This window comes from Hyperolius riggenbachi, chromosome 4 (assembly GCF_040937935.1).
Source record: "Hyperolius riggenbachi isolate aHypRig1 chromosome 4, aHypRig1.pri, whole genome shotgun sequence".
NCBI lineage: Eukaryota > Metazoa > Chordata > Amphibia > Anura > Hyperoliidae > Hyperolius > Hyperolius riggenbachi.
In genome coordinates this window covers 207,367,035-207,381,248 of record NC_090649.1, presented here as the reverse complement: position 1 = coordinate 207,381,248, position 14,214 = coordinate 207,367,035, and the positions used below count along the sequence as shown (strand labels likewise).

The window sequence follows — 14,214 nt, the reverse complement described above, 5'->3', positions numbered from 1 at the left end:
ATTAAGTACAGAGCTGCCAAAACGTAGGAGTTTCTTCCTTTGCAGTCATGACCTAACCACACCCACCACCTCCCTCTTCTACCTCCTATACAGCGCAAGGAGGAGGTGGGTAGAGTTAGATCTGTGTCCACAGAAGAGATGGCTAATTCCCCCTCCCTCCAGCTATACTTCTAACTCCTCCCTGACTTCCTCTTGTAGGTGATGGTGGGATAGGAGGAGGAGTTTGCACAGCTTATAGACTGCTATATAGTCCAACCAAGCAATACCTGACATTAGCACAGGAAGCCAGCACTGCAAGTCCAGCCAGTCATGTAATACGAATATAATATGCATAACTGGCTTGTGTAATGCAGAATGCTTTGTGAATTGCAATTTTTGATATATTCCACACAACATAAATTAGACAAGACAAGACAAATAACATTTATATTGCGCTTTTTCTCCTGGCGGACTCAAAGCGCCAGAGCTGCAGCCACCAGGGCGCGCTCTATAGGCAGGAGCAGTGTTAGGGAGACTTGCCAAAGGTCTCCTACTGAATAGGTGCTGGCTTTTTTTTAAAACCACACATCCTGATCTAGGATTTTAACAATATTGTATATAAAAAAGGTCATTGGATTTCCTTATCTAAATTGAAAATGTAGGTCTCAATTGCATATGATTGCAGTTTTGTGCGAAGTTCCAAGTTACCCCTGTAATTTGCAGTTCTCAGGGAACCAGCAGTAAAAATGAGAAACTGGTAAGGCTGGCCATACACACATCCTTTTTTTTTCTGGATGATATGTTACTTTCTTGGATCCACCACAGATCTATGTGAGGGCCAGTTCACACTCGGTGCTCGGAGCGCTGCTTGCCCCCGATCGCGTTGGGCTCCACGGTCACGATTTGCGGGCAAAATATCGCGATTCAGTGATTTGCGCTTGTGGTTCCCATTCAATAGAACAAGAATCACAGTGCAATCGCCCCCGAAATGCTGCATGCAGCACGTTGATCAAAATCGCAACTGCTGCTGTGTGAATGTATCCATAGGGATACATTAGTAGCAGCACTTTACTGATTGCCCAGTATGAACTAGCCCTGATTATTCCTGTATTTTTACATGTAAAGAGATATGGTGAAACTGTCTTTCTTTGTGATGTTTTAGCACTGCTGGTTTGTGGAGGGATTGCTGACACTGTCCGCTGAGTGACCTAGCATCTCGGGTACAGATGTTTCAAGAAATTTAGTGTGTCAAAAATTTTCCAAACAGGAAATCAAACACTCTTCCTGTGTCTTTCACAGGAAAGCATCTGTGCATCAATGCTCTCGTTTATTGTCTTTAATATTGTAAACTACCAGCATCATATGATGACAAACTACACAGGGTCATTTGTTTTGTCAATGCAGTTACAGTGGCTTGAAAAAGTATTCGGCCCCCTTGAAGTTTTCCACATTTTTTCACATTACTGCCACAAACATGAATCAATTTTATTGGAATTCCACGTGAAAGACCAATACAAAGTGGTGTACACGTGAGAAGTGGAACAAAACTCATACATGATTCCAAACATTTTTTACAAATACTTATCTGCAAAGTGGGGTGTGCGTAATTATTCAGCCCCCTGAGTCAATACTTTGTAGAACCACCTTTTGGTGCAATTACAGCTGCCAATCTTTTAGGGTATGTCTCTACCAGCTTTGCACATCTAGAGACTGAAATCCTTGCCCATTCTTCTTTGCAAAACAGCTCCAGCTCAGTCAGATTAGATGGACGGCGTTTGGGAACAGCAGTTTTCAGATCTTGCCACAGATTATCGATTGGATTTAGATCTGGACTTTGACAGGGCCATTCTAACACATGGATATGTTTTGTTTTAAACCATTACATTGTTGCCCTGGCTTTATGTTTAGGGTCGTTGTCCTGCTGGAAGGTGAACCTCCACCCCAGTCTCAAGTCTTTTGCAGACTCCAAGAGGTATTCTTCCAAGATTGCCCTGTATTTGGCTCCATCCATCTTCCCATCAACTCGGACCAGCTTCCCTGTCCCTGCTGAAGAGAAGCACTCCCAGAGCATGATGCTGCCACCACCATATTTGACAGTGGGGATGGTGTGTTCAGAGTGATGTGCAGTGTTAGTTTTCCGCCACACATAGCGTTTTGCACTTTGGCCAAAAAGTTCCATTTTGGTCTCATCTGACGAGAGCACCTTCTTCCACATGTTTGCTGTGTCCCCCACATGGCTTGTGGCAAACTGCAAACGGGACTTCTTATGCTTTTCTGTTAACACATGGCTTTCTTCTTGCCACTCTTCCATAAAGGCCAACTTTGTGCAGTGCCCGACTTAATAGTTGTCCTATGGACAGATTCCCCCACCTGAGCTGTAGGTCTCTGTAGCTCGTCCAGAGTCACCATGGGCCTCTTGACTGCATTTCTGATCAGCGCTCTCCTTGTTTGGCCTGTGAGTTTAGGTGAGCGGCCTTGTCTTGGTAGGTTTACAGTTGTGCCATACTCCTTCCATTTCTGAATGATCGCTTGAACAGTGCTCCGGGGGATGTTCAAGGATTTGGAAATATTTTTGTAGCCTAAGCCTGCTTTACATTTCTCAATAACTTTATCCCTGACCTGTCTGGTGTGTTCTTTGGACTTCATGGTGTTGTTGCTGCTAATATTCTCTTAGACAACCTCTGAGGTCATCACAGAGCAGCTGTATTTGTACTGACATTAGATTACACACAGGTGCACTCTATTTAGTCATTAGCACTCACCAGGAAATGTCTATGGGCAGCTGGCTGCACTCAGACCAAAGGGGGCTGAATAATTACGCACACCCCACTTTGCAGTTAGTGATTTGTAAAAAATGTTTGGAATCATGTATGATGTTCGTTCCACTTCTCACATGTACACCACTTTATATTGGTCTTTCATGTGGAATTCCAATACAATTGATTCATGTTTGTGGCAGTAATGTGACAAAATGTGGAAAACTTCAAGGGGGCCGAATACTTTTGCAAGCCACTGTATTTAGAACAGTTTTAATTCTATCAAAATGAAAAACTTGTTAAGGGATATAGATGAGGCATGATGATAAAATGAATGTATTTTGACAGAACTACGTGTTAGAAACTCTGCAATTTCAAAATGTTAATGAGTTTGTATTACCCAAAGAGTGAATGCATAAATATTGAATGTAAACACTGTTCAAAGGCTGCTTTAGCATATTTGCCCACCTGACTTAATAAACATCTGCAAGTATGTTAGGGATATTTATTGCATGAATTTCCAAATGACTGTATTTTGGCTGAAAGCATTTTACATGTGATTATAATAATGAGAACTTATTAGTCAGAGCAAATGTATAAATATTTAATATATGGTACACAGTTCAAGGATTGCTTTAGTATGTTCGCTCATCTGATTTATTATTTCTGCATTTACAAAGATATTATTTGCATAGACTGAGTTAAGGCAGTTCTGCCGTGTAGTTTCCTGATAGTTGATACCTGCACAACAATTATTTACAACCACCCCAAGCACTCTCATGAAAGCAACAAAAATGCGGTTGGATTGACAATTACACAAGAATCTGTAATTTCATGTTCATGAATGTTGCATGCAGTGTCAATCACTTAGTTTAAAGAGTACGTCCAGTAAAAAGATCTGACCTAATGATTATGGCTCTGAGGGGGGGGAGGGTCTCAGGCTTAAATACATACCTGATCTGACCTCACTGTTTCACAGATGACGCTCCAACCTCCTCCTTGTTAATACAGTCGTGGCCATGTTTCCAAAGACTTCTGAAGCCCTTCAGAAACCTCCGCCTGCGTTGCTGCGGCCTGCCCCCAGCTTCACAGCCACCAGTTATGCCACAGCTGCCAAGCTGGAGGTAAACCGCGGAAATGCAGATGGCCGTGGCCATAGCCCAGGCAGAAAATTGCTATGGCCCCAAATTTGGAGGGGGTTCAGCAATCACCTGCCTAGATGGATGCTGTCTGAACAGATAAGTATTATTCTTGACCCCCTCTCCTATTCCTCCGTCATTAAGACAGAGGCTGCTTACCCGAAGGTACTGTTCAAAAGTAGTTCCACGGTAATAGACTTGCATTGAAATGTTTTGCAAATATGAATACTTCAAAAGTGGGTGTTTCCTGCTCTGATGAGTTATGAGCATTGAATGAAGGCAAAAAGCCTGGAACATTCCGACCCTCCACAGCAGTCATTTTTGAAGCAATTGACTAACAACTGGTAAACACCTGTCAGCTTCTTTTCATATTCATCATCGGCAGCTGATGCAGTTGGGCAAAGGTAACCGCGATGTTTCCCCAACTAGTGTAAACTACCCATGACTCAAATCGTTTTGCCAGATCCTGCCCATCTGTTGTGCATAAAACTAAATATGGATGAGGTGGGCATTCAGCAGGGCAAGTAAATACAGAAATGTGCAAAATAAAGTTAGAAGCAGTATCACTGCTTTCTGTGTGTATACTAAATACCTGCCCAGCCAGCAGGCACTACACAAACCACCCGCCTGTCTGTTGCTTACAGTGTGGGCATAATACTGCTGCTGCCAGTCCACTGAACTCAGTTTCTGCTGCTGTTCACATAGAGCAGTGCTTGTATATGGAGCTCTTGCGATCTGTGTGTAACATCTAGTGGGGGTCCCCAACTTGCTGCTGGTCAATATGCTGCACTCTGCTGCTGCTCCTCTATGAATAGATAAAAGCACAGGGAAGAAGTATATGCTGTAGCTGCACAGAAACTCTTCTTTGGTCCAGTGTCCTAAGTTTTGGATGTATTGCCACGTGTTGCCACCTCCCCAAGCTTTCTGTTGTGAAGTGATGCAAGGAGATGGCAATGACAACCAGAGCAGCAGACTCGAGGAGAAGCTAAAGTATCGGGTGGGTATCATATTCTACTTCCTCTTGCTGATCTGAACGTGAAAGGGTGGCTGGACAGGGGCACATCAACCTTCACACTAACAAAACCGAGCACCTTCATCCTACCTATTCAACACCTCCAGTCACCCCTTACTTTCTTCCTACCTGCCCAGCACCAGGTCAGCCATCTCTCTCCTCCATCCTCCCACCACCATCAGGCTTCACTCTAGCATGATCTAGCAACACAAAACAGGCAGGCAAATAATTGTATGTTAAAATAAGAATTATCTGGGAAAATAAAAAACCTAGAGTCTCATGGTAATGATGGCAGAGAGATATTGGGGGTCCCAGATTTGAGAGCTTATTATTTAGCTGCTCCTTTTCATCACAACCTCCTTCAATGAGTCCTCATCCACCCCCAACCACCTCTTGGTGGGAGTCCCCCAAGGCTTGGTCCTTGGCCCCCTACTGTTCTCCCTATACACATCCTTCATTGGCAAGGTTATCTCTTCCATGGGTTTTTACTAGCATCTGTATGCAGATGACACCCAGGCCAGATTTACCTCCACACCCCTGACCTATCCACCACTACCATGGACAAGGTCTTCTCCTGCCTATCAGCCATCTACTCCTGGATGTCCGCTAGGTTCCTGAAACCAAATATGGGCAAAACTGAATTTATGATCTTCCCACCCCAGCCATCCCTGAACCTCCCAGAAGTGCATGTCACTGTTATCCACACTACCATTCGCCCGCTGTCTGGGTGTCACCCTGGACTCCCACTCTCCTTCACTCCCCACATCCAAAACCTCACAAAGTCCTGCAACTTCCACCTCTATAAAATCTGCAAGATCTGCCCTTTCCTGACCTCTGCCACCACCAAACTCCTCATCCATGCCCTCATAATCAGGGCCGGATTTCTGGTAAGGCCATAGAGGCCATGGCCTAGGGCGATAAAATCAGATAAGATCAGAAGGGCGGCAGAACTTGGAGGGAGAAGAGGTTATATCTCAAAGTAAATCATCTCTTCTGGTCCCGCAGCGCAGCCAGCCAGCGCACTGCTCTGCACTAATAGCTGAATTCCAGAGTTCCCCAATCCCTGCTTCTCTCTCTCTCTCTCTCTCTCTCTCTCTCTCTCTCTCTCTCTCTCTCTCTCTCTCTCTCACTTCTTGGTGTGTTATAACAATCATTCTTTTGTATGATGGACATACAAGTAGATGTGAGAAATAAAAGGGTTTTACATTACAAAGCAGATAGAACTAAGTTCCGCTGAGTTTTAATGCAGGCATTCAAAACATCAGTGAGCTCTGCTAGTTTCTTCACTTTCTCTTTTACAGCTGTGACACTGACCCCAGCAGCAGTTAATTACACTCTTATCTAACCCTAATTTATGATTGTTTCTCTTTTGTTTTTTTCTTCCTAGCCAGCAGTGGTCTCAGTTAACTCTTTCCTGACACATTTTCTGTCCTTCAGCTCCTACCATCTATGAGAACTGCAGAAATAAAAATGCTGTTTGCTTCCCTTTCATTGCTAAACTGTCACTGTCACCTGAGCTGTTACATCTATGCTAGTGTGTATGGTTTAGCATCCTTCTGCTTTCCTGTAGCAGTAGAACATTGTACCATCTTAGCCATCAGCGAAAGTAGAGAGTTTTGAATCAGGATGATACCATTTTTCGGCTTAAAAGAAAAAGAGTGAGCTTTCTGCTAATAAGCCTTCTTCAGACTTTGTTCCTGCATACTGTCAATATGTTAGAACACCCCACCATATGTACGTTCAACTTTCAAAAGAGATACATAGATTTTTCAGCAAATATAAATAAATGTCATTCAGATGCTTTAAAGTGGACCTGAACTCTTGCACAGGACAGAAAGAAAACATAGAAATGCACCCTGTATGTATTTAGAGAGCCTGTCTAATTCCCCCTCATCTGTGTCTAATCACAAGTTGTAATTTGATCTCTACCCTGTGTTACCTGACTGCCAAAACATCTAAGCTCATTTGAAAGCGCAGGATGTTAACGATATGTCTGCTTCTGATTTATTGCAGGATTTATATCAACTGTAACAAAGAAATGGTTTTCTTTAAAGGTTATGTTGTTGCATATCTTTTAGAGCAGAGAGGAAGTTTTGAGTTCAGGTCCACTCTAATTACAACAGAACATCCAAAGTGGGTCTTGACAGGATGTTTGCTACTTACCTGTTCTCTGTTTTGGATGGGCTTCTCTCCTTTGAGCTGCCCTGCCCCCTGTTTGTGGCTCCGATTGCAGCCAGTCGCACAGAGGACAAAGAAGCAGTCCATCACAAACCTGAGACTTGGGAGATGTTGGACCTTGAACAATGATCCCAAGCATACCTCCAAGCCCACTAGAGCATGGTTGCAGATTAAAGGCTGGAACATTTTGGAGTGGCCAGCGCAGTCACCAGACTTAAATCCGATTGAGAACCTCTGGTGGGACTTAAAGAAAGCAGTTGCAGCGCACAAGCCTAAGAATGTGACTGAACTGGAGGCTTTTGCCCATGAAGAATGGGCTAAGATACCCGTACATCTCTGCAAGACACTTGTGTCAAGCTATGCTTCGCGTTTAAAAGCTGTTATAACTGGAAAAGGGTGAAGTACTAAGAATGAATGTCACTTGGGGGTTGAATAAAACTGATAATGATTTGAGCACAGAAAAGACATTGTAGTTATTTCATTATAAACGTTATGTTATATTTGTCTGACTTACAAGTGCCTCTGATTTAATTGTAAACAAGATGACTGAAATGATCAAAATCAATGTCAAACTGGCCAAAACACTCAATTTCACTGGGGGTTGAATAATTTTGAACACAACCTTAGGTTCCTCACAAGAAATTATTTTCCTTTTTTCACTATTCAGTGGGGTACCCGTAGTATACCCACCTGTGATACCTCTCACTAAATTGTTTTCAGAGAGCTCAGCCAACAGTTAATACACTGGAGCAATTAGAAAGTAAAAGATAGTTGAAAACATGAGCCTCACTTATCTTTATTATGCAAAAATGACCATGTGCATGATCATAAGTCCTATCCGTAGAGCGTGAGCACACAAAAAAAACATTAAAAACATGGTGAATACAGTGTGGGTCGACCCCTATCCACTCTCTATTACATGCACATTGAATATGTCAGGTGGCCAGAAGGGGGACACCACTTCTCAGCAATGGCAAGCTATTATTGCCTCATTTTGCTTTTGCATGATTTGAAGGACTTTCATTGCAGAGTGTATAAATACACAGTCATCACCAAAATATCAACTCTCTGTATCACAACAGTGACTGCTACCTATGATCACAGTGACATGCTAATAGCTTGCCTTCCTGAGAAATCCTTGCCATTCCTTCAAATCATGCAAAAGCAAAAGGAGGCAGTAATAGCTTGCCATTGCTGAGAAGTGGTGTCCCCCTTCTGGCCACCTGACATATTCAGTTTGCCTGTAATACAGTGGATGGGGGTTGACCCACACTGTATTCACCATGTTTTTAATGGTTTTTATGTGTGTTCACCTCTACGGATAGGTCTTATGGTCATGCACATGGTCTTTTTTTGCATAATAAGGATATTTTTTTCATTTCTCTATAAGTGAGGCTCATGTTTTCAACTATCTTTTACTTTCCAATTGTTCCAGTAACATATGATATGGCTACATAAGTTTATGTTGTAGACTGCTAATTTCAATTAGGACTTTCCTAGAATTCCATATTCTTTTTCTGTGTTTAAAGGGGTTCTTTCGCGAAAAAAGTAGGCAGTTAAAAAATATGACAGATGACAGGTTTTGGGCCAGTCCATCTTTTTCAGGGGGATTCTCATGGCTTTCTTTGTTTTCAACAGCATTTCCTGGACAACAGTTGCAAAATTTAACTGACATAATAGTGTGCAAGTGATTAGGGAGGCCGGCTGGTATCTTGCTATTTTGGCAGTTAAACTGTTGTTCAGGAAATGCTGTTGAAAACAAAGTAAGCCCTGAGAATCCCCCTTAAAAAGATGGACTTGCCCAAAACCTGTCATCTGTCACATTTTTTAACTGCCTACTTTTTTCGCGAAAGAACCCCTTTAAGGAGTAGAGATGAGTTTGCACAGTTTTGCTTGAATAGAAACTGTACCCAAAAAAGTCTAAGATAGGTTTGCACACCATTTAAAGATGCTGAAGTGTTTTATTCTTCACGTTATATGTCAACGCGATAACTGACAATTGTTTTGGGGCCTTGGAGGGTCCTCTTCATCAGAAAGTGCAGACAATCCAATCCAATTACCTCAGTGCACAACATTTAAATACAGTGAAATCAAAGAGACAGCCCATGGCACCCAGGGGCGTATCTGAGTAAAATAGCGCCTATGGCAAACACTGAAGTTGCGCCCCCCCCCCCCCAATCCCCCCCGTTGCCTGCCCAGTAGATAAGCCCTGCTTGGGCTTGGCTTTTTTCATCTAGAAAGCCACTACTGCATCTGCACTGGAGCAGGGAAAGGTACATATTGCAGGCACTACTACGCTTGCGCCACAACCGCCACAGGCTGTCGGTAGTGGTTTCAGGAGAGCCAGCGCTGGAACACAGGAGGACGGGGGAATCCTCATTAGGATCCAGAGGCTTCCCCCTCTGGGTAAGTATCCCCATAGGGATTTTTTTCAAGTTATAGTGTCTCTTTAAGATCTGACGACTCTGCAAAAGTACCGCAAGCGCTTGACTTTGTAACGTTGCTTGTGTAACATCGCCCGCAGGAAGGTGGATTGGGGAACGCTTGTCATTGGGGGACTTCGCTGGATACATCTTCCTATGTTGTGCTGGTGAATATTCACCCTGAGACTTGGACTGAAGAGCAGTGAGTGAAGACAGTGCGTTGACCTAATGCTGGGTACACACGTTGCGATTTCCCACTCGATCCGTGGGATTGATCAATTATTTCCGACATGTTCGATTGGGTTTCAATCAATACAGCAGTAGATTTTGCATGTTAAGCATACAAAATCGACAGCTGTATCGATTGAAACCCGATTGAACATGTCGGAAATAGTCGATCGATCAGGAAATCGCAAGTGTGTATTCAGCATTAGAATGTTCAGTACCCTCCTCCTACGCCAGCATCTGTTTCCTTATCTAGTCATTGCTGGTCAGTGCTCTTATCAGAATGATCTCCTGCAGCAGGGCTGATAAAAGGAAAGGACCTGTGAATCTTCTGACCTGCTGCTGTGTACAGTGAGTCTGCTGAGAGCAATGTGGGCAGTGTAGACTGTAAATCTGACAATGCTGATATAGCAGCTCTCCTGAGGCTCACAGTACACAGATGCTGGTGAGAAAATTCACAGTTCCTTTGCTTTTATAAACGCTGCTGCAGGAGATCATCCTAAAGGCCCGTACTCACGGGCTGCAAAACTCGCCTGTCGCCAGCACACGTGAGCGTGTGGGCGACAGGCCGGCGACAGCTTCTCGCCAGGTCCCTCCGCGTACACATGCGGAAGAGGGACCAGCGGCAAGGCGGAAGCTGTCGCTGACGTTCCTCCTCCCCCCGCCGGAAGGTCTGTGAACCTCAATGGAGGTTGCTGTCGCTAGTCCGCGTACTCACGCGGACTAGCGACAGTTGCGGCGGGGGGGCAGCGGCGACTGTCGCCATGCGATTGAAAGTTTCAATCGCATGGCGACATAGCGACGGGCGACAGTTCGGGGGCGCGCGGGCGTGCGACGGCCCATACTCACGGGCGACCTGTCGCCGCAACACGCGCGCGCTGCGTGTTGAGGCGACAAAAGTCCCTCGTGAGTATGGGCCATTAGAGCACTGACCAGCGTGATGGTCTCTGTCCCTGCCTACCGTCCTCTGCAGTGTGTCCACTCACTCTATCCATTCTGCTCTGTGTAGTGTGTCACCTCGTGGCTGGCTGCTACACACACACACACATTCCTCTCCTCTTCCAGCCCCATAAGCCCCAGCGGCACAGGCATGAGACCAATCAGGAGAGGGTTGTGAGCAGCGTTGCTGTGGCTACGACAGTAGCTGGCAGGAGGGAGGAGGACGGGACAGAGTCCTCTCCCTCTTAGGAATGTACTATACGGCCACAGGTTTGGTTGTGAGGGAGGGGTGATTTGCTGATTGATGCGCCCCCTGGGAGGTGAGTCACAAGGGCGCCTATAGCAGGAGCCCCATCTGCACGGCTCCAGATACGCGTCTTGCGCCTATAGCAGGAGCCCCATCTGCACGGCTCCAGATACGCGTCTGATGGCACCATAGAGGAATAACCCCTTCATTCCTCTATTGTGCCATGGGTGGTCTCTTTGATTCCACTATTAGGGATATGTCTCTAACAAAATATTATTTCCGATATTTCTATTGCTCTAATAGTATTTTTGTCTAGATGGATGGCTTTTCTTTTGTATATCAGTTGTTGGTTTGCATCCATGGCTGTTTTCATTTTGCTCTACATTTTTTATTGGTGAAAAATAAAACACTTCAGCATCTTTAAATGGTGTGTAAACCCATCTTAGACTTCTGCTGTTAGTACATGGGTGTGGCTTGACACCCAGGTTTTGCACCTCCTTGCATATACATGTGCCACTCCAAATCTACCACTACAAGAAGCTGTACCCAAGTGTGTTCAAGGAGGGAGCCATGGCAGAGGGTTAAGTTACCTGCACGATAGCCTCTTGTCACTGCGCTCCATGCTGCGTTCTATCTTCCCAATATTTCCACCTTCACATTCACTGTGCAGGAGGAAGTGTTGGGAGGATGGACTGCAGCAGGGAGTGCTACGGCAAGAGGCAGTAATGCAGGTAACTTAACCCTCTCTGCCAGGGGTCCCTCCTTGAACACCTGCAGGTACAGTTTCACTTCTGGCAAAACTGTTTTTGCTCATCCCTATTAAATGCTTGTAGATCCAGGATGTAGATTCTATGTCCTAAATAGTGCTGCTGTAGGTTTTCTATGTCCTGTATTAAACAAAACACGTAACCATGCATGCTCGTGCACGCGCATGGTCCTGTGGATGATTGTTGCAAGCTAATAGCAACAATCATTCAATAAAGTTAGGGGACAAAAAAAGTTTTAAAAGTAAAAAAACAAAACAAAAAAAACCCACAAAATTTAAATTGACATGGTCCCAATAAAATAAAAACATTTTTTTTGGTTTCTTTTTTTTTTTATCCCCAGTTAATTTTTAACCCCAACCTATCCTATTATCCCATTATTAACACTTGCAATGCCTATAACCTGCAGGATCTTTACGCTAGCAGGTGCAGAAAGAGAGCGACCAAAATTGACTCTGACCCTTCTCACCCAGCTCACTCCATCTTCCAGCGCATGCCTTCAGGAGTAAGATTCCGGTCAATCGCTACAAAAACCTGTATACACAGGAACAGCTTTTTTCCTCAAGCGGTAGCCATACTTAATGCTGAACCACGTTAGAGCTGCTAGGACTTGAAAGTAATCAGCGCAGAACTGAAAATGAACAATTCTCACATTGCTTACTGCCACTATACTTATAATGTCCTAGACTTGTAATATACACACTGTCTGTCCTTGTATTGTTTTTGTTTGTGTTTGTTAAGCAACTGCCAAGACAAATTCCTTGTAGGTGCAAACTTACTTGGCGAAAATAAATTGATTCTGATTCTGATAATTTTTTTATGACTACCACCTGTAGCGATCGGTTGTGATCGTTAGGTTGAAAGTTTTGGGCCCCAATGCTCTACAGATTTATTGGTCTGCCGTTGCCTAGCGATGCATCTGTACAGCACTACGGTCCCCAAACTGTCGCCATATTGAACGCATCTAATCGTCCCAGACGCGCAGGCTGAGAAAAACGGTCCGCCACACAGTGGCGTTCCTACCTAAGGGCGCAGGGGGGCGGGGCGCACCGGGTACCAGTCAGCCAGGGGGGTGTCGCCACGACCCCCCTACACCTGACTAAGGAGGGGAAGAGCAGCGCTAGGAGGAGGGGTGACAGCAGGGATAGCGGCGGGGAGGGGGAAATATCCCCCCCTCCCTCACCTGGGTCCCCTCCTTCTGCCTCTCTTCTCCCCCCAAAAATGCGGGCAGCGGGCCGGTGGCAGTGGGCAGCGAGCAGGCGAGCGCGGAGTATACTCACGTTACTTCCGCGTATCAGCCTGGAACGCTGCGTCACCGTCACGTGCCTCTTCTGCGCCTCCAATCATCGGGTATTTCCGTCTATTTCCGTGCCGAAAGTCGCCACAGCGCCCCCGCTGGAGCCAGCAAAGGTAAATATTGAACTGACAGTCGGCACAGTCGCCGGCTGTTCGGAGGGCTGCGGCGAGACCCCCGTGGGACAGAGGACGGCGTGGGAAGCCTCATTAGGATCCGGAGGCTTCCCCCACCCGAGGTGAGTACCCCCCAGGGGAGGTTTTTGTTGTTACAGAGTCTCTTTAAGTGTAAGGTACACAGTGGGACATTGCATTGTAAAGCTGCAACGCACAACAACAAAAAATTGGTAACGCAGATTAACGCTGTGTTGCCATTATATTAAGTAGGTACAGTAAGGGTCCTTTTACACTTAATCAGTTGCTCTGATTTTCAAAGTAAGTCCCATGCTTTCCTATGGCACCTTTCACACTTAAGGCGTTTTAACTGAAATCTTCTTCCCAATGCATTGCTATGGAAAAAACGCGTACCAACGTGCACTAATGTGTACTAACGCACACTAACGCATACCAACTGATTAAGCGTAAAAGGGGCCTAAAGCATGCAGACAATGAATAGTATGCTTTCCTGTACCTGGTAACGTGTGGATTTAGAGGTAACGCACTGCAACAATGCATTACCAAAACACAATACGTTACCATGCATCGCTAACGTCGCACTGTGAACATCGCATAGACTTTTTATTGCAGTGCGGTAAGCTGCGTTATAAAATTTTATAATGCAGCTCCTGAATGTCCCACTGTAAACCTAGCTTCAAAAATGTCAGGAACCTTAAGGGATAAAAACTGTGGAACACAAACCAGTTAAAGATCATATTATCTAATATATTACTGTTTAACGTGTTCCGAGTTATTAATTTAATATTAAATGTTAATGAAATCATTTTTTTCCATCTTTCTTCTCACAGCAGTTGACACAGAGTCTTCTCAAATGTTTTCACCGCCAAGTCGGTCAGACCAAAGAGGAGCAGCATCTCCATCCTCACCTCGGATCTTGGATTTGGGTTTGGAGAATAGCAATGGACACAGTAACAGGTGAATTCTTAACAAATATTGTATGGAGGTTTAACCCAACTAAAAAACATCAGGCAAGTGTATAAGGTTTCTTTTTTTTTTTTTTTACTGATTTTTCAGAGTGTACTTGAAAGAGGTAAACTTAATTCACTAAATGTTTTAAAAACCTTGTTTTTAGGTTGAATTTG

The 14,214-nt window shown here is 44.6% G+C and overlaps 1 protein-coding gene across 3 annotated transcripts in view; it reads left to right on the top strand.

Moving 5' to 3' along the window:
• The window catches only part of ARMC9 (armadillo repeat containing 9), a 294,287-nt gene that overhangs the window by 268,422 nt on the left and 11,651 nt on the right, over window positions 1-14,214 (top strand). For 2 of the 3 annotated variants that reach the window (XM_068281282.1, XM_068281281.1), the window contains exon 23: window positions 13,921-14,047. In XM_068281282.1, the coding sequence (XP_068137383.1) occupies window positions 13,921-14,047 (127 nt within the window). The remainder of the gene's footprint in view (window positions 1-13,920; window positions 14,048-14,214) is intronic. The other variant, XM_068281283.1, reaches the window with a different exon arrangement.